This window comes from Cryptotermes secundus, unplaced genomic scaffold (genome assembly GCF_002891405.2).
Source record: "Cryptotermes secundus unplaced genomic scaffold, Csec_1.0 scaffold174, whole genome shotgun sequence".
Taxonomy (NCBI): Eukaryota; Metazoa; Arthropoda; class Insecta; order Blattodea; family Kalotermitidae; genus Cryptotermes; species Cryptotermes secundus.
The window spans coordinates 264979-286390 of record NW_019734351.1 but is presented as its reverse complement, the minus strand read 5'-3'; the positions used below and the strand labels follow the sequence as shown (position 1 = coordinate 286390).

Here is a 21412-nt window from a genome sequence, read left to right as displayed (position 1 = left end):
GATGGGTGGGGGGGAGGGCAGAGAAGGCACATGGTCTGTTGTGTCCCTCAATCACTATGTTCTCCCTCAGTGCGAGAAACGCGGTAGATACTCAAAAAACAACAGACAGAAGTAGTCTAATGTATTTGGTTCCTTATGTTCTTAATCATTTCATGAATATAATTCTTGTCAGTGTCGTTCTCCCATATATTTTAACTTTGCCACTCTTCCAAAGGAGCTGTCAGTTTCTTTTTAAATTCGCTTAGTAGGGGGTGGAGTCCAACTGGGTCCACTCGGCACGGCGGCCACTGATTGGTCTATTGCAGCCTGTCCCGGGTGATTATGATGATGGAGAATTTGGTGGAATGAAGATTGGCAGGGGAAACCGAAGTACTCGGAGAAAACCCGCCCCAGCGCCACTTTGTCCACCACAAATCCCACTTTTCCAGACCCGGGATCGAACCCGGGCCGCCGCGTTGGGAATCCAGCGACTAACCGCATGAGATATGGCGCGGCCTCTTCATTTCCTGTAAGTGCTGATCATGCTGTCTACAGCAGACACAAAGTGGAGGAAGGCCGATGTACCCTGATGTACAGAGTGAATAAAGCCCACAAACTTCAGAAGTGTAACTCGCGATCCAAACTTTCGCTCTCCAGCCAACTCTCAAAACTTAATACGTATTATGTACTTAGCCTGAAGTACGAGTATATGTACACTTCCGCTTCACACGGATGACAGAGACGTTGCCTGCAGGGTGGGACTATATTCCTACCTTCAGTTTCTTGGCACCGACCTTAATTAGTTGCTTTATTCGTTTATTGCAACACAAAGTTATGACCGCGTATTTCACCACAGAAGATTTGCCAGATTACCCAACCTCAGGAATTACCCCTGGTATTTAATTAATTAATAACCACATAAACAAATGTTGTATATCTCAATGAAATATCTTGTCGTCTTATTGTTTATTTTTTCCGTTATTTCCGCCTTCTTTTCTTCTCTGTTATGAACACTTTTAAGATACTCTATAACGTTTTTGTGCAGACCTCCGTGTCATATTCTGTAGAAGTCTTTAAAGGATTAGGGCACTGACAACCTATACGGGCAGATAGGTCCCCTGATTGTGTTCATAACATAAAGCTATTTTCAGAATACTACAAATATTATGTTTTTGGACATTATTCATCGTCTTGTCTTTATCTATAAATCGTCCTGTTTATTTTTCAAAACACAGATTTTGGAGACTGGATTCTATCTCCGTTTTCAGGTCAAACCTACTCAGTCGGGCACAATTGATAGAGCTATTCCCTATTCCCGGACACCTGTGCCGGATAAAGACAAGACGATGGATAATGTCCAAAAATATAATAAGAGTATTTGTACTAATGTACCGTCGTCAGAACTTTTGGATCTTATTTACATAAAAGGTATTTGATACGATAAAAGAGGCAGAACAATTTACAGTAATCCGAAAGGAAATCGCTCATTATTTCGTGATCCACGCTCCTAAGAGTCATCTATTGTCGAAATCACTATTCCGAGACTATGTCATGGACAGACGTCAATAAATAAGGTTGAATTATTCAGGATAAGAAATATCTTTCCAGGTTCTGTTAATCGGCGTCTTTATATTGACTATATCATGGTTTTCGTATGTTTGGGTTGAATCGTCACGTTTTCGCCAATTTATTTTCGTCCCTTACGGAGATAAATGTTTGAATATGGGTATAAAAATTATAAATAGGGACAATATACCGTACTTTTCCAGACCCGGGCCGCACATTTTTTGCCAAAAATTCAAGAGGAAAACTGGGGTGCGGCTTATATTCGAAATATTCGAAATCACACTTCATTTAAAAAAAATATATTCATAATTAGTAATACAGGGTGTTCTACTCCTGAAATAATATTCCAAGAAAATTATTTTTTCTATAATTTCTGTCTGAAAATTGTGCTGCGGCCTATACACGCACGCGGCCTATACATGCATAAATACGGTATATCATTCTGTGTATCTTAGTTTCTAGAAAACCGAAATTAACGACCGTGGGGATTCGTTGCGCTGATCACGCGATACCCTCTATGCTCTAAAGTTGGCACTAACTTCGCCGACAAGGAGCGGTCGCTCGGTAGGTATAGTTCGCTTGCGGACTAAAACCACGGAGTTTATTTTTGTATCTTAGTGTTCATTGCCTGTATAGGTTATTTAGCGACATTATTTCAACTGAACAAGTTTCATAGAGTTGAACGAGACAGGAAGATGACTGTAGACAATAACTGGATGAAGATATGGAATATCAGTTTGTACGTATGCCGGGATAGTAAAGTCGGTACAGCGCTACGGGCTGGAACTCCGAAGGGTAGGAGCTCGAGTTCCGGTAGGTGCAAGAATTGTTTCCCTTTCATTTCGTCCATGCCGTTTCTGGGACACACCTTGCCTCCTATCCAATGGGTAGCGGAGGCTCTTTCCTTGGGGTTCAAGTGACCAGTGCGTGAAGCTGATCACTCACCTCCAACTAGTGCCGAGGTCACGAAAATATGGATCTATACATCGACTTCCCCATACTCCTTCATGGAGTAGTTAGTTAAGCAGAGGGACAACTTAACAGCTTTTACTTTTTTCAGTGGCTGAGACAAGCTAAACAAGGGAACCGCAGAATAACCGGTAATCCGCTCAAAGTTCTAACCTAGAACGACCCCAAAAGGACTCTTCTCCTTGTTGACAGTAACAGAATCTGTCAGAAGAATTTTCCTCTATGATCTATCAACTGCAGAAGGACACAATAATCCTTCTACATAGATGATTCAAGGCTTCCTCTGTCAGAGCTTTCCAAAATCTTTCAGATTTAGATATCTCAGACCCTCCTATCGTCCAAATGTTTGTCATTTCTAATGCGGGACTGCGATGTTGTTATCCGCCATCAAGTAACACATATAGGCGAGGCTCACAGACCTGATGAACGGACTGAGTACAGATAGAGGATATTATTAATACTTGTATAATATTTGAGGCTATAGACTGAATTAAACCGGCTCAGAATGTGAGCCAATTTTAGGCTATTGTGAACACTCTAACAAAGAGTCGGTTACAACAATATGCCAGTAACTTTTAACAGCTGAGAGACTGCCATCTTCCTAGTAAGGAATTCGTTCCATGAAGTTAAACACAAAATATGTACTACTATTGATCTTGTAGTTTCCCTTCAGAGAATGCACCATCGATAACTATGGCGATAATGTGAACATGCCTAGAGCATGTGACGTTCTACTCCGCAAAGATTTAAGCTTTTCATCAAATGGTTTGGTGACCAAACTGTGGGCCATGAGACAGACGGGCATGTAGCACGCTTAGTTATATGAGAAATGAACACAGAACTTCGATATAAGAACCACTTTTGAAGTCAAATCGTTATGGGAGAACAATATTAAATGCATCTTACAGAACCTGAGTTGATGATGTAAACTAAATTCAACTTCCTGAGAGTAAAATTCAATAGCTGGCTCTTGTGAAAATAGTAATGCAATTGTAATGCTATTTGTATTTCCTTGTTGTCTAGATGAGTGAGGTCAGTTTCTCAAGGAAGAGTTTAACAGTTAGCTATATTTATATATGTGTATGTATTTATATTGTTATTGTAGGCAGGCTTCACCCCTGTGTGTGTTTTTTTTTTCAGTTCTATGATGCATTCCATGGGCTTGCATTCGGCTCTTGCCATCAAGCGGCAGAGGAAACGGCGGGATGAACAGAAACGGGCCCGGGAGCGTCGCTTTAGCTCCCAGTCAACAGAAAGTGGCTTCACTAGCCCACGGAACAGCATTGGAAGTCTGGATATGCACTCACGAGGACGTGGGCGTCGTTATGGTAGCGGGGGAGATAGGTCAACTGGAGATGATGTGGGTTCCAAAGTAGTCACCAGCATAGGCATGCTCCACATTGGAGTCGTCTTCCTGGTTCTGGGAGCTTTCTTACTCGTTTCAGGCCTTCTGCCCGGTGACATAGCGCAGTGGGGCTCGGAATCTTCAGGAGGCTGGTTTAACGAATTAGTTATCACAGGAGGGTTTGCTCTAGCCATTGGTATATTCCTTATTATTCTGAACAAGATAATATCTAAACGGGTAGAAGATGATTTGAACGAATACGTACAGCGACAGTTGACAAGATCCAGATCTGGACATCGGCTGGTTAGGGACATAGAGACTGGCTGCCTTACAACAAAACACGATCAGCGGGCAAAAATGGAACAACGAGATGAAGAACTTAGGAGGCAGGAGCAGGAAACTTTTGACGAGGAGGAAACGGTACCTGTCCATTCACCTCACAAATCACCTGTTTATTCCCAAGATCATATTATGAACGGAGACGTCCAACCAATGGTTTCACCGCATTTGGAGAAGATAATGGAAGAAGAAATATCGGAGAAAGGCGAGGAGGAATCCAGAGCGATGGACAGTTTCAATAAGGAAGTAATGTCAAATGGATCTACCACAGCAAGCATGAGCCCTGGCACGCCGTCCGAAACTCAGGAATTGCTTTCAGGATCAGGACGGTACCTGAAAATGTCCAAAATATGAGAATACGAAATGCAGTACGACCCCTATCCGAGAAGAATTTTAGTAGACGGGTCTTCGAATATTATGACATCCAGAATCTAAACTTTATATCTGGAGGAAGAACAGACAGAAGTTTGAAGTAAGGCCCAAATAAAGAAATGTTACACGCGTTTGATTCTCATAAGGTCGTCTTACTGCAATGCTGTGACAAATATTATAACGTCCAAATTTGAAAAAGAAGGTAGGCATCCAACGATCGAAATATTAGGAGGCTGTAAGAAATACTTCAGAATATTTGATTCAGAATATCGGGTTCTGAAGCAGATGCACCATGATCTTCATCACGTCGAAAGTATCTGTTCCAGCTACGAATATCCTACCCCAACTTCTGATGGCATGCATTTTTATGCAGGCTCACGTTGAATGGTTGTTATATCGAAGATGCTTGGGGAACGTCAGAATCCAAGCTCTTCCATCGTACAGGAATCACTAATATATCGACTATTTAAATGCATGAATCAATGCAATATTAATGTTAACACTCATGCTATAGATTACTACAACTATCAGTATATACATTAAAGTTACGCAATGAATACAGCAAAGAATATCTCCGGAACATACTAGGCGGCCTATTAGTATGGTCTGTGAATACTTGGGCTTCTAATTCATCGACAACATATTGCAGGCAAGTGTCTCTGACACTGCCTTATACATGTTTGAAGGAAGGAGGCTTGGTAAAGTCATCAGTGTGAATTTATGTATATATACACATATTTATATTTGTTAAATCTTTTTACTGTTTATTTCGTATCCCTATATTATGGCAGGTGTTCGTTATGTACAATTAAATATATTAGTGTATTTAATTTCCTCGCGAAGTGTGATTTTGTGCAATTGACCTTTTGACGTATCTACCAATGAATTTGTCCCCTGCACATCCTTCAGACACTGGCTATCAAGAGTACATCCATTGTGCACATATTATAATTTTTAAAAATTGAATTTTAATGCAAATGTGACACTAAATATTACTGTAATCACGCTAATAATAAATAAAGTAATGTCATAACGGGCCTGAGCAGTACATTCAAGTCATGAAATCACTTCTCAAAGCCTTATGGTTAGATTTATGTAAATACAGCAGGTATTCAACATATGCTTAAGTAGCCATCTCAGTAGTTAGTTCTATGTGAAACTCAACAATCATATAACAAATATTTTAAAATAAACAATTGCTTTGTATTTAACAAGAAACTATGTGATTAATCAGAACAATGTTTTCCTCCATATTCATGCGACTTTTCACATGAAATTAAAATGAAAAGTAAAGGTAAGTAATTTTGTTTGGAATGCATTTTACACCTTCCTTACTTGAATTCTTAATCCGGGATATTTTGAAAGATCAATAAGAATATCACACCTCTGGTAAATTTTTGTATCTCATGAAACTGTATTCTAATTGAATTCTAGCATTACCATAAGGTTGTAAGTACTTGGAATTTTGCTATTTATATTTTTTACAATTTTATTAAAGATACTGTATTATATCCACAGTTAGCTGTCTGTCATCTCTGCTCATGAACAACAATACATTTACAAAACATAATGCAATCAAAGCAAATTAATTCGTTTTGATGTTATGACTAGTCGATGCATATCTAAGTGTGATTTATGTGTTACTAAGTAATTGTAACTTTTCAACAATCTTACATTACAATTCGTAAGAATTAACATAGTAGAAATGGTTTTCTATAATCTTTCTGAGGTAGAGATAAATACACCGAAAGAAACCAAGCCAGATTCAATAATGTCAACTGCAGTCTCTTGTATAAACAACCATGTTGTTTAATTTTTTACAAGGTCCTAATCATTTACTGAAGAAATAATTTAAATATTTGATAACACAAATCTAATTCTGACACTATTCCTAATTTTAACTAAACGCTTATCAAACCTATGAAATGGTAGGTGTATCTTCTATATGTATGTACAAATAACCTGCTGTTGAAACTAATGCATAATTAAACAGTTGCATACTGTTACTAATATCAAGTTTACCTATGTGTTGTTTCGAAGAGAAATGTTGGTATTATGATTACTTTTTAATAATTTTAACGTTCTTTACTACTTGTATATGAACTTACATGCATTTCACACGTAATTATGGATATACATAAAATTTTCACAATATTGTTATTTATAGAATTCTTACACAGTATGATAATATTGAACACGCATAAATAGCTCACAGTCCGTTTAAGGCAATCGCCTCTACATTTAGAAAGTTATTACTAATATTATGTAATTGTTGATAATACAGTGCATTTTTCAAACCAATTACAATCTATTCGCGTATGATTAAATATAAATTAAATCAGTAAAAGTGTAATAATGAACAATTTTTATACAACTGTGACGTTATAAAGAGAAACAATGTTACGTATTTCGGAATGTTCACAAAAGGCACTATTTCTTGCCTTCAGCGTTACGTTTGAACGCTTTACCTTCTTCGGTGTAAGTTATGTCACAGCTACCTGTTAACAAACTGAAATTCAAATTAATAATGAAACTCTTGTTTCTATAGTAGAGTAATTGAGTAGTAATAGTAGGTTGTGTGAGATCTGGGGTTTGTGGTGACTTAAAAGTGATAAAATATTCCTCAGCAGCCAGCTACGTCTATCCGAATCGTCTCTTTCTCTCCAAAATTTTGGACTTCTGTTTTATGTTGGGACGGTTGATCGCCAGAAAAAACTTTACCGCAGTAGTAAGTTGATTACTGTTCAGTACTTACATAAGATTCGAGGCTTTCACGAAAGTTTGAATCTGATTTAAGGATTACGGCACCGTACCGTCTTTTAGGTGGTTATTTACTACGAGACTGCACGGTGCCATAACCCAAAATATCGGAATATAAAGACTATTCCTTTTACACTTTTATTAATTTAAATTATTTTCAGTTGGTTGTTCCATATACGTGTATGTATCGAAACCAGTCATTTGGGGGGAAATATCTGTGATCAGTTTTAGAGAAAATTCGTCCTTAATTCAATTAACACTTAGTTTAAGAACAATAACCAGGAGCAAACTAAGATTTAAAATATAAATAGAACATTAATTTTGACAAGAAAATATCTCTCTACAGTACTGGGCTATCATTATGCTTATACCTTTATGTTACCTGTTCAAAGTAATAAATATATATTATGTTATTTTTTAAATATTAATTATATAAATATTCTGTATACTGTCCGGTCTAGAAACCCGAGATTAACGGCAGTGGGAATTCGTTGCGCTGACCACGCGACACCCTCTATCCGCAAAAGTTGGCACTAAACTTCGCCGACAAGCGGCGGTCGCTAGTTCGGTATAGTTCGCTTCTGGACTAAAATCACTGAGTTTGTTTTTTGTTTGTTTTTTCTGTATACTGTAAAACTTTTACCATCCAAATAAGCACGTTTAAAACATTTAAAATTTTTCAGACTAGAAAATTTGTAAACCATAATACAAGGGCCTACAAGTAACCTTACTTTCCCCTTATATTTGATATTGACGTTCAGTTTATGTGGCAATACCTACATACATACACTTGTTATTTCAAGAAATGGGAGTGAAATGCAGTTTTAAATTAAGAATTATAGGGACAAGCATAATTGCATACATGGTTAATAAATTTTCTTCAAATGTGAATGCTTCTTGTAATTTATGAAGACCAATTTTCGCGTGGGAATTATTGTGCACACGAATATGAATAAATTTGTTCATTACTGCCTGAAGTGATTGAGAAATAATAATAATTTTCTTCTAAGCACAAAAAAATACAAAATGCTTAATATGGTGATATATACAATGATACGAAAAGAGACCTTGTGTTTTCTGGCAAGTATTACAGTAAAACTTGGTTATAGCAACATCGGTTTCTGCGACACCTTGTCTATTGCGTCATATATTCAATGGTACGAACTAATTCCTCATAAAGCAACTGTTTTTATACCTTGCTTAGTACGACATGCACAAATGCATCAACCTCGTATGTAACGTCATTTTCATTCCTGAATTTCTCTGATATGGACATTGAACGTAATTTAGAAAGTGTGTATTGGGCAAGTAACAGGAAACAGATGAAGATAACTGATTATTGTACTCGTATCTAGGTACAGTAAGGCACAACAATTGATATAATCTACTGTAATTTGGTGAGTAGGCCTACCTTTAATACACAGTATTAGTGCGGTGTGTATTGTCAGTGAAAAGCGCTGTAGTATGTCTTTGATATTACACATTTGGGCAATTCCACGTTAATGTTACGTTAGTCTGTACTTAACTACGTATTTCACTAAAAAATGCAACATTTTAACTCGGTTTTTTGGTAGATTTTTGCGTGACTAACATAAGGCTACTGTGGAAGTGCCCATTTCGGTTACAACGACATTCGTTTATAATGACACTATTTTTAGGTCCCTTTGATGACGTTATAACCAAGTTCTACTGTTAACAAAGATTTTATCTTCTGTGTACGAGAATCCTATGTACGGCTGTCTGACAGTATTTAGAGTGGTAATATATGAACTGTTGTTACATAACTATAAGGAGTGTAAGGGTAAGAAATTGTTGATATTTTCTTATGACTGAATATCTGGTAGAGAAAAGTGATGTGTCGACGTTAACGACCTCTTTCTAGAAGACTGATGACCTTTGTACCAATTTGTATGGAGATACTTGAAAATGATATTTTAATGAGATATTAGCGGTGGGGTGCGATTGTGCTTGATTTATAATTTTTTTCGTATTTCGTGGGAGCTATTTTAAATGTAGTCACTGTGATTTGTAATTCAAGCTAGATGAGATTTTAATATATATCGATAAAGTCCTTCATTTAACATTCTTATGGAGTTTAATGTTATCTGTTTCAACTTTACGTAATCATTTTTATTGTATAATAATATAACTGAATATATAAATAATTTTCTTATGAGCTTGTTTATTGACTAAAAATTTGCTTAATCTATGCAAGGTCCGGCGTCAGAAATCAAGTTACTTTCCAGTAGATACGCGTTATGAAATGGGGTAAATTCATTTGTTCTGAGATATGACGCTATACATACAAGTGAGAAAGTGGTAAAAAGCTTATAATTTATGATATAAAATTACATCCTCCGTTGCGCAACATGTCACAATATATTCTGAATATGCTTTTGCATTGTTAATGTGATCATTCTGTAATATATTGTCGCGTGTTTGCTAGGCAATGCGACAAAAAATTGTGAGTGTTCTCGTATTTGAACGAATACCTTTATTGGACAGTCACTTTTACACTCTCAAGTACAATGATTCCCCTTAAAACGTCCTTCAGAAGTTTCTTCTCTAATGTTACTCGTACAACACTTGTTGCACCGCTACTCTCGGTGAAGTGTCTTCTGCTCTAGTCGGATGAGAACTCTTCTGTTCTCTTACCGAATACAGAGTCTACTCCTCTAAGGTCAAATACAAACTAAACTAGTCTCTTGTTGCAGTTGGACTCTTGTTACTTGTTACTCGGACTCAATAGGGAATACTATGTCGACGGGTTTACCAAGCCCGCTGCTATGCAAATGCTGCTACAAACAATTCGTATGTAACGCTGGAAACTCCACCGTTAGTTTGCCAGCCGTTGTATTGCAATGGATGCGTTCCGATTCCTAGCCGCTGTCGCGGGAACGTCGCTCGTTGCCTAGGAAACCAACCCTGATCTCCTCAACCATTCCGGCTTTCTGGCGGCATGTCACGTATATGTATTTATGTAATACATACAGGTTCACTACTGTCTGCATATAATTAAGAATGCACCATTTCTGCTCATAACTGAAAAAATTATTCACCATGTACAGTCACTTCTGCGATTTTCGCTCAGTTTCTCATGGACTGAATTACCGAGATTCTTTAAGTTATATTTCTGACGTTGGACGATTGCATTAATTTGACGGGAAAACATGAAAGGCGCTCACTCGTGAAGTGATAGATATGAATTAAGAATATTTGACTATTAGTAACAATTAATATCCGATTATATTTTATAAATATTCCTGATTAAATATTTTAAATGGATTTACCTCTATTCTGAAGTATCTCACAATATTTTTCACTAATTGATACTTTTTTTCTAAATCATTCGTTTTCCAATTTTGTATGTGTCATTAAAAATGTTACATTTGCAATTGCAATTATTATTAGAAGCCTTCTTTTTTGTATGTATATTAGATTTAAGTGCTGTAAGAAGTCAGAGTATATTTGATGCCCAAATATCTTAATTTATACCTGTGACATTTTACTCGTACTTTCTAAACCTGCTACAGATTCAAGGGAGCTCATTTATTCAATTGATACTCGTTCAAGTCATAGCGTAAACAGGAGTATCAATTTTGTACTGAGCTCTCTAGACGGCTCAGGAAACCTGCTGATGACCGCTGATAATGGAATCATATTACATTTATCCTGAGATCTGATAGAGCTGATCAAATTTTGATATGGGGGAGAAGAAGAATGCATATAGGATATTTGTGAGAAAGCCAGAAGGAAAGAGACCACTGGGAATACCAAGGAATAGGTGGGTGGACAATATTAAAGTTGATCTTAGAGGTATAGGATGGTATGGTATGGACTGGATTAATCTGGCTCAGGATAGGGACCAGTGGAGGGCTCTTGTGAACACGGCAATGAACCTTCGGGTTCCATACAATACTGGGAAATTCTTGAGTAGCTGCAGAATTGGCGGCTCCTCAAGAAGGGCTCAGCTCCATGATTAAGTAAGATAAAAGTTTGATCTAGCTTCATATAATTCGGAAATTAAGTTGACTGGGAGGAACCAGAAATAGATTCACCCACATACATTTAGGATATGTTCCCACACTATTGAATATAATTTAATTTATTTGAACAGTTTTGATGTGAAAAATATGGTTGTAGACTACATGTAGAAGAATGGATAAAAGCACATCCGAATTATAATTTAATTTATTTGAACACTTTTGATGTGAAAAATATGGTTGTAGACTACATGTAGTAGAATGGATAAAAGCACATCCGAATTATGAGTTTGCGTTCATTGGGTGCAAAACAACGCATAAGAATGAATACGTTACGCTTCTCGATACAAATTTGACACGGATGTTCAAAAGAGAAAGGTCCTATATCTCTGGCAGATAGCTGAATAATTTGTTCGCTTATTTCTCTTGAGGATGTGCCCCAGATGAAAAGGGGTGTACTAGTAAGCAGCCAAATATGCTCGAATACACGGGAACAAATTTGAGAAGATTTATTCCAGTTCCCTTCCAACTTTCTTCCGTAATCAAAAACGCTTTTCCAGACTAAACCTTAACTATTAAAGTTGGAGGAAATTCCATATCATTTCTTTCAGATCATGTAGATGCTTCCATATTTATTTCTTAAGTAGATTTCTTCATTCGTCATCACTATTATAATTAGTAACTTCGTGTGTTTAATGAAAACATGCGGTCTTAACTATTAAAACAAGACGCCTATATGTATTCATTCATTGCTGTGGATGTCTTACGGGTAGGAAATCATTGAACCTTCCAGGCGTCCTGGATTTAACGGAACTATTATTATTTTTATTGATATGATGATTATATTATTTAATTTTGCTTAATTGTTGCTGTTTTAATATAAAGTATACTCATGTTAGTACACGGCAGTGCAGTGCAATGCTCATTAGCTATGTAACTGACCAAGCTGTCACATTCCAAGCAAATGCAATGCATTACAGTGCACGGCCACATAATTCTCGTGATGATGAAACTACATTCTTAAGCTAATATTTTCTATCTGACTTTTGTATATATTGCTTTCAATTAATAAAGACTGTTATAACCTCACAATTATTTATCTTGTTTCTTCAACCTTAACACTGATCAGTCTGGTTTGAATTCTTCGGGCAGACACACTGAATGTGCTCTGCCATCTCTCGGTATATGAGCGGAATTCTTTTTTCACTAACAGGAATTTACATTACCAAGGAAAGATATCAGCATAATTTTTTGTATGAATATCAAAATGGAAATGGTTAACGAACGACTGTGCTGGCGAGGATCGGCAGCAATGTGTTGTATTTGACTGGTTAATAAAGGACATCATTAACGAATTTCAGTCGTCCCCACAGTCCCTGGGCGCAAGAACTGCACGCCGATTATTAAGTTGTCAGAATTTACCTTGCAGTTTAGATTATCGAAAATTCACATCATTCTTGTTCCGAAAATATTCAGTCTAAATCTCGTAATGGACACCGACTATGCCGAATAATATTTTTCGTTATTTCCCTGAGTAATTCCAGTCATGCATGGTGGTAGGATCAAGGTTCGCACAGCTGTAGGTTGCCTTGGAATTGTCGACCAATAAGAGCGCGAACAGAAAACATCATATGCATGCCTCATTTCAAGAAGCAAAATACAGTAGTATTCTTCTCAATCATTCATTGCGTTTAACGTGTTTATGATTTCACTAAGTTAGGATTGATTTTGGGTGCGAAAAAAAAAATTAAACTGATTCAGTTTATTATTCGTAGGTGTAGTTCATTTTGATACATAATTAAGAGAAGGCTGTTTGAACGTCGTTTCAAAAGTATTTCGTTTATCCTAACTTTCTTTTCTCCACACTTTCGAATTATTTCCTGAAGAAGGAACAGTTGTTTTGACCCGTGGAATATATGGCAGTTCTTTAGATAAAATATTTGTGGCCCTCTATTGTTCCCCCCATACCCCAAATTTTGATATGTCTCTGTGAAATTAAAGAGAATACTTTTCCAGTCGCCTGTCATTGTTCACTTTCGTTTTCAACTGTTCACCTAACCCTTGAAAGACTAAATTTCTTCGCAATAATATTTAAAGTTCTGTACGTTCCTTAAAGGGAACTTAACTAGGTCTCCATCACCAAGACCAAGCTGCTAATTCTGTTTAGCGGAACAATTGTTGTTTTCTGTAAGAACGGTACGAAGCGAACAAATGCACATTGTAAGCAGAATGCAGAATTTAGCATGTTAAAGCAGACTGAGGGTTAGAGAACTCCCGTGACTGTCGTTGTGAGCTGTTGCTGTTAGAAGCTGGTAACTGAGGCCGGGGACAATTTCGGAACCCAGAGGAAGGGGAACGTCCGCTACAAAGCAACGGCTAGTGAAGAGTATAGCAGATTGAGAAGATCTAGTATGTCCTATAGTGATTTTAGAAGTGTATAACAGTGATCACATAATCTTTACGTATAGTTACGAGTTGTAAGAGTTCAATAAATCCGATTACCAATACAAACCCCGTCTACAGTCACTAACTCACGTAACAATATTTTCTTTATCGAGGCCAAGCAGAAATGATAATGATGTACTGGAAAACTCTAAATGATTTCTGTGTATTCTTCATTTTCTCCAATTTGAGGCTCATCAGTAATCGCTGTGTCTTCATGTTCATGTTCATTTAAACAGCACTTGCAAATAAGTTATTCGTCTTGAGTTACGTTCTTGTTAATTTACACGTTTATGCGCCTTTGAATCGCGCTAAAATTCTTACTCAGGAAATCATTCGCACTCTGCAAGTAGCATTAAGGGTGACGGGTGGTCAAGGAGCCCTCCTCTATTCCTTGTCAGCGAAAAGGAATTTTCTAAGCGGTCCCGGATAAGCCTCTTTTAAAATGTGTGATGGTCTATTTCGTTGTGAGATCTCCATAAAAACTGCGCAATTATTAGGTTTAAATTATATCATTTTTTTTAAATTTTATGTTTATGATGTGCACCCCGTCCAGCCATAACGTTCTTTGCATTCAATAACATCTCATTCTGTACCTATAAATTTTCTAGATATAGATGTTAGTTTGTACAGGAGCGACCGAGGTACGTATAAGAGTTCATGAAGTCTAACTGACGACTGTTGTTGGTTGCCCCCTATAAATGATATTGCTGTCTGATTTGAAAATAATTTTCCCATATTTTCTCTATTCAAATAAGGAACAAGCTTATGGCAAGCGCTGAAGTCATAGTTTACATTTTTAAGTTGTTCTTCCACTAATTCTTTAATGGCGAAAGTTCCATCTTGAAGCAATAACCGTTATCGTTAAACCAGTTTCCTGTCAATTTTAAGAGATGTGAAACCTCTAAAAAAAGAAATATATAGCTGGATGAAGCTGTGAGTTCCCCAGTTCAATTACTTTCCAGAGCCCTAAATTACTTACTTCCCAGTCAGATACGCAGGCGAGCATATTGTATTTAATTTCATGTAGCTAAGTGAAGATTTCTTTCAAGACTATTTTGATACCTGTTTTATCAAGTCCTATGTACTCTAGCTGCTTGCAGTTGTTAAGCAGATTTCTTGCCATTACAATCAGAATATTTGAATGACGTCCGCTTACTTCGTCTTCTTTCTGGTCATATCCGTAAAGGATGATTTTGCTCATGAAAGAACTGTAAATTTGTCGCAATAATTTTTACTCTTTCCACAAATGCTCGCGATTTTAATGAATTCTTCAATAACTCGTCTCTTAAATTGATATTGATAACCTAAGGCTGCGAAGCAAAAAAGCCTGGCAGGGGATATTCCAACTTTTCGCTTAATAAGTATAGGCCCTTATACTAAAATACCTCGAGGTATTTCTTCGTTAGACCACTTTCCTTTGTACTTTTTTATATAATTTCGGGCTACAGGACGATAGTCCGCAAAACATTATTTTACTTTTCTGCAGATTTCTGTTCTAGTTCCTTCAGCAGACAAGAGTATTATATTTCAGGAACCATTTCCAGTGGCTGTTTAATTCACACAATCAGTTTTGAAAGTGCAAATTCTTGCCGTGTTCATAGATTGGTGGTGTAATATGTTGACAGGTATTGTAATTGTCTTTTCTACAACATGTTTCGAACATGTAAGTTTATCATGAGATTGATTACGTAAGCGAATGCTGCACTGTATTACTTTTTAGTTCTTTGCCCTAAAATGTTGATTACAATTGCTTAAAATTAGGTCTAAATTATTGTTATATTTTCTTAGAATTTGGGAAGAGCTCTCTAATTTATACTTTATGTTTGCAGTACCCCATAGTTTCTTGAATCGTGGGTTCTGTCTTTAAGTACGTAGTCCTATTTCTGGCACTGAGTGGTTAGGTTTTGACCTCATCTGTGTTCTAGTGGTCAGAGTCCTTGGCTACCGATCCAGAGGTCCGGGTTCGACTCCCGGCGCTACCAGATTTTCTGAGAAGTAATGGATCTGGAACGGAGTCCACTCAGCCTCGTGAGGATAACTGAGGAGCTATTTCAAGGAAATAACGGCCCCGGCTAGAAAACCGAGATTAACGGCTGTGGGGGATTCGTTGCGCGGACCACGCGACACCCTCTATTCGCTAAAGTTGGCACTAACTTCGCCGACAAGCGGTGGTCGCTCGGTCGGTATAGTTCGCTTGCGGACTAAAACCACGGAGTTTTCATTTTGTTTAAGTGGTTATGTTTTATAAGAAGACTGTCGATGTTCTGCACTACGTGATTTACTGTGACTACATAATGTCACACGATAAGGTGAGTTATGCTTATTACTTATTGTTAAATATAATAACTGGAAATACACATATACGAGGGAGAGTCAGTAAATAGGTTATACTCGTAGGTGAATAGAAAGCCTAAAACATGTGATATTCGAACCTGAAAAAAAAAACTTTTATTTCTCGATGTATCCTTCACCAACACTGATACACTTGTTCCATCGCTTTACCAGTGTTTCGAAACCGGAAATATAGAAGTCTTTTGACTGTTGTCTCAGCCACTTCCGCACATCCACAACTTCTACATCAGAGAAATATTTTCCGCATTTCTCGAAACAGTTGTGAATCGCTTTACAAGGCAGACACTTTCCATAGTAAACATGAAACATTCATTTAAGAATATCCTGTGCACTGAGTCCTTTTGCCCACGAAAAGAAAAAACGCACAACAGATCGCTGCTCTTTGGTAGAATACCCCTCAAGCACGGTCGCCATTTTGACTACCAAAACCAATCTCTGCACATGCATATGCGTGTCTGCTACGTGGACTGTCATGAAGCTGGAGTGCGCTGCTACCTAGTGTTAAAGGCGAAATTCTCCTATGCTTAACTAGTTTAGCGCTACGCCACGAAGACTTATGGGTAGCGGATTCATAGACCCACGTGTTCTTGACCTCGACACTAGTTTGAGGTGAGAGGTCAGTTTCACGCCCCGGCCGCTGGGTGGGTGGGTCTCTGAGTCCGTCTGCACGACTTGAAGTGAAAATCGTTGCCCGCACCGGGACTCGAACTCCGAACTCTTGGTCGTCCATTCTGTAGCCAGTCGCTATATCGACTGCGCTATCTTGGCTCTCGCTACGTAATGATGCATATAGAAACCCTATACATCCATTACAGCTGCGTTACTTCCATTTGTGTCCTATTTACTGACGCTTGTACACATTAAATTTTAGGTTAAGTACATTTCAATTTATAATACGAGTATGTATACGTCTGTTTTTAATTTTTATTTAAAGCGTGTACATTACTGAGTTCGATCCGACCTAATTTAACTAATAAATTTTCAAATGTATATTAACATTCTAACTTTATGGAACCCTCAACAGTTGTATATGTCTTGATGATGGCCTATCTGGGCCGAAACATGATGTGAATAAAATACATAAAAACATTTGTGTGCCGGGTAAACCTCTTTATTTTTATTTGTAAGCACCACAAACAGCATGCAACACTGCAAGATCAAATTATACTGTTTGAGAACGTTTTCACCTTCTTGCCGCCAGGCGTAAACATGATTGGAGCAATGCCAGCCGTGGCAGTTCGTCACGAGCGACGGAAACAGGAGAAGAGAAACAAGCGACCAAGTCAGCTGTATTTAGGCGGATATGGGTTAAAGCACCCTTCGCCGCCAAGCAGGGGATCATCACCAACCCCCAGTCCTCTGCAGAGTCCACCAACGCAGAATGACGATATACTCCAAGAGTTCTACGTCTGTGGCAAGGTAAATGATCCACTTCACATTGCATACAGGTCTGTGATTGAAACTAGAACACGCGCATTAGAGTGACATATTCACTGTACTACATTTTGAATGTCGACAGAATTCATACAAACATACGAGTGGCAGGCAGCAGACCGAGTTAAAAGTATAGTTCACAATTTACTGAATATTCCGCAATGTTCAACCCGAGAAAACTGCCTCTCGACGCACCTAATAATGCGGCAGGTTTTGTCAAAAATGCGCCATTTAAACACGCATCAATGATCTGTCCTCTTTCAAAATCGGAGAAGTCTCCCTTTTCCGATTCTTTCACCCGGACTGTCACTCAACACAATCGCTAAGATCAGCAATACATTGACACAAGCACTAAAAATGTAAACAAATGAAAGAGGAATGCTGAGTGTTTGAAATTCTTTCAAAGTAGCCACCATAAAGTCTGTTCCTCAATTTTTTTAGTTTTCAATATTTTGGTCACCCCTGTATAGTTTTTATGTAGCTGTCGTTGTTTCACATTCTACAAAAGAGAAACTTGATAAAATAGCATATTTTGGCAGGGTGTATTACATAGGTCATCTAATTATCCGATACTGAGAATCGCTATTGTTACTTCTATTTCATATGGTCGCGCATCTGATATGTTGTTATTAGAGACCAGGAAATTGGAAAACACAATATTCGGGTACATTAGCATGGCATAATTTTCATATCAGATTTTGGGAAAAGCGGTAAATTGATTCAAAAGTTTAATATGGGACATACACAGCAGCATTATACCTTATCGGCCTACTTTCTTCCTTAAGAAAGGAATGCAGAGAAAAAAAATATTAAAGACAGTTTGGAATCATGCAAAACCACTTGATACTTGTCACTTCAAAAAGAAAAATTATTTTCACCATCGCAGAAAATTGTAAAAGAAAACTCAGCGTGTGCTTGTGTTATATCCACTTACTGGGCAATCCAATCAAGAAATATGAGACACAGAATTACTATCTTTTTTTACTTTTCCCATCGTCCGGAATTCTAAGTAATAGAGGACACGACGTTTCGGAAACTTGCTCTTTTTCCGTCTTCAAGTGAGAAAGGAAGACGCCTACTCAGTTTGGCCCCTTAGAAAGAGCTAATCTCAATCCATTGATTGAGACAGTAGCGGAATACGACCAATGGTCGGACTGGGAAAAATCGACATACCTGATTACTGCTCTGAAGGGCCGGGCGGCAGACGTGCTACCCGGCATTCCGACGAATACAACTTACGAGGATACCCTTCAGGCACTACAGGACCGATTCAGGGACCAACACTTTGCAGCTGCTTACCACTGCCAATTAAGAACAAGGACACAGAGACCTGGAGCATCCCTACAAGACTTCGCCACAGCCATTGAACTGCTTTCCCGTCGTGCCTACCCCAATCTACCTACAGACCACATAGGAAGAGAGGCAGGGAAAGCCTTCGCATACGGGGTACAAGACGCCGACATAAAAGTACAACTGTTGCTAAGAGGGGAGACGAGAGTCAACGAGGTCCTCAGACAGGCACTAGAACTACAAGCCGTACTCGTGGCCGCCAAACCCCATCAAAACAACAGAACATACAGAGGAACCCAACCTACGAAGAAACGCACAGCAATTATAATAGGATGTTGGAGCTGTGGAGAGCCGGGGCACTTTGAAAGCAATTGCAACTACAGCAGATAAAGTGAACATAGACAGCGCCAGAATCAAAAAGATGAACAACCAAGAAACAAACGAGAATCGCCGAGGAGATCGGAGTGGCGACCCAATAATAACAGGGAAACAAGCTGGAATGGTGGCCAACAGGCGGGAAACGGGCGAGGGCCGGCGTAGAGGGGCGGACGCCGGCATATGCATTAATGCCCCGCCCCCATTACGCACTCACTGACATCACGGAAAAAGCCAACACCAGTCTCGTCACCCAGGGATGGGTCGGTGATAAACCGTGTCAGGTGACGGTGGACACTGGAGCATACGTACCAGTGGCAAGACCGGACATCGCCACTGGATGGCCTGAAAGGCAGCCAAATCCAGATTTCACGCTGCAGACGGTGTCTGGAGGATCCCTACCCATCCTGAAAGAAGTTCTGTTGACTCTCACCCTGGGGTGCCAATCGCTAACGATGTGGGTTTTCGTCCCGAATATCACTGATGAGCTCATCTTGGGACTGGACATACTGCACGCCTATGATGCATCTGTGGACATAGGGCCCCAAACGCTGCGACTGGCAGAGGAAGAGGTATCGTTATGGAATCCAGGGGCAGGACGCCGTCCTTCCAGCTTACTAGTGGCCAAAGGCCAAGCTGGACCATTCCCGCTGAGCGAACAAGGAAACCGATACCTACTGATCGCTATGGACTATTTCACCAAATTGCCGGAAGCCTACGCCATTCCAAACCAGGAGGCGTCGACAAGAGCGGAAGTTCTGGTAACCAACTGCTTCTGCCGCTTCGGCATACCTTGAAAGTTGCATAGTGACCAAGGCCGTAACTTCGAGTCTCGTCTGCTACAAGAAGTTTTTAGTTTCCTAGGAGTGAGCAAGACGCGCACCACGCCCCTGCACCCACAGTCGGACGGCATGGTGGAATGCTGCATTAAGACCATCGAGGAGCACTTGCGGAAGATCTTCGCATCCCACCAAAGGGACTAGGATGGGAGGTTACCCCTCTTTCTCCTAGCTTATAGGGCATCCACTCACGACACTACAGGCTTGAGCCCTGCTAGCCTAGTGTTCGGAACAGAACTCCGACTGCCCTGCAACCTGCTGTTTGGGGTACCCCAGACAAGGAACTACTCACCACCGACTATGCAGCAGACTTAGTGGATTATCTGTACGACATCCACAATTACGACCCAGCAATGCCTGAAGCTCGCTAGTGACTGGATGAAAAATCGGTACGATCACCTGGCCAACTCTGCAGGTTACCACGAGGGTGACAGAGTTTGGCTCTATAACCTAGCCCGCAAGAAAGGCAAATCACCGAAACTTCAATCCTCATGGGAAGGCCCTTACAAAGTAGTCACCCAGATAAATGATGTGGTATACAGAATTCAGAAGAACCTAGGTCGAGGATGCTGATAGTATACCAGGACTAACTCGCACCATTCCATGGAGCTGCCCGAGACAAGCACTCTTGATAGAGGGGACAGATGCGGCAGAATAAACACCGAATGCAGTGCTGAATTTATTAATACTTGTTGTTATTTATAAGTAGTTAACAAGACTCAGCAGTATTTTTTTAATCAAGTTTTCTGTAATATCCATATGTTGAACTTAAGAATATCCATACAGGATTGTGAAGAATAGAAAGGGGGTATGTCTAAGCACACTACTGGGGGACAAATATATATTCTACTGTGAGGTGCATTCCACCTATATATTCTAAGTTCTCATGTTCAGATCTTGTCCTTGTGACTAGTGATCATGACTGAAGATTTTCATTGTCTTCTTCACTCTCTTCAGACAAATGCCTGGATAGCACCTCAAATTAGGCTACAGTTACTTCCTTCCATATCCCTTCTAGTTTATCATTCACTGACCATTGAACAATTTCAGATTGCACACTAGAGCACTGCCAGCACCATTAAATAAACCACAATTAAATAAAAATAATATACTGTTAGATGTTAAGCTCCGTAGTTCAGGAATCTGGTTGCATATTAATCACTGTTATTTTATCTTTGATATCTTCTTTAGGGCATGACAAATTTGACAGGAAACTAACTCTCTCTTGCAAACCTGGTAGTTCTTAGTTAAGAAATTATTTGCTTTATATGAAAATTGCATTTTAATTTCCATGTTCAAATATTATGTCACTGAGCCCTTGTCTGAACTAGATGAATTCGGTCCACAACATCATACACAATCTC

The 21412-nt window shown here is 38.9% G+C and overlaps 1 protein-coding gene across 3 annotated transcripts in view; it reads left to right on the top strand.

Moving 5' to 3' along the window:
- Nucleotides 1-21412, top strand: part of LOC111868764 — a 149720-nt gene that overhangs the window by 126032 nt on the left and 2276 nt on the right. For 2 of the 3 annotated variants that reach the window (XM_023859716.2, XM_023859715.2), the window contains exon 6: nt 3655-7793. In XM_023859716.2, coding sequence (XP_023715484.1) covers nt 3659-4552 — 894 coding nt within the window. In that variant the 5' untranslated portion in view covers nt 3655-3658 and the 3' untranslated portion in view covers nt 4553-7793. Of the gene's footprint in view, nt 1-3654; nt 7794-17311; nt 17530-21412 lie in introns of those variants that run through there. The other variant, XM_023859717.1, reaches the window with a different exon arrangement.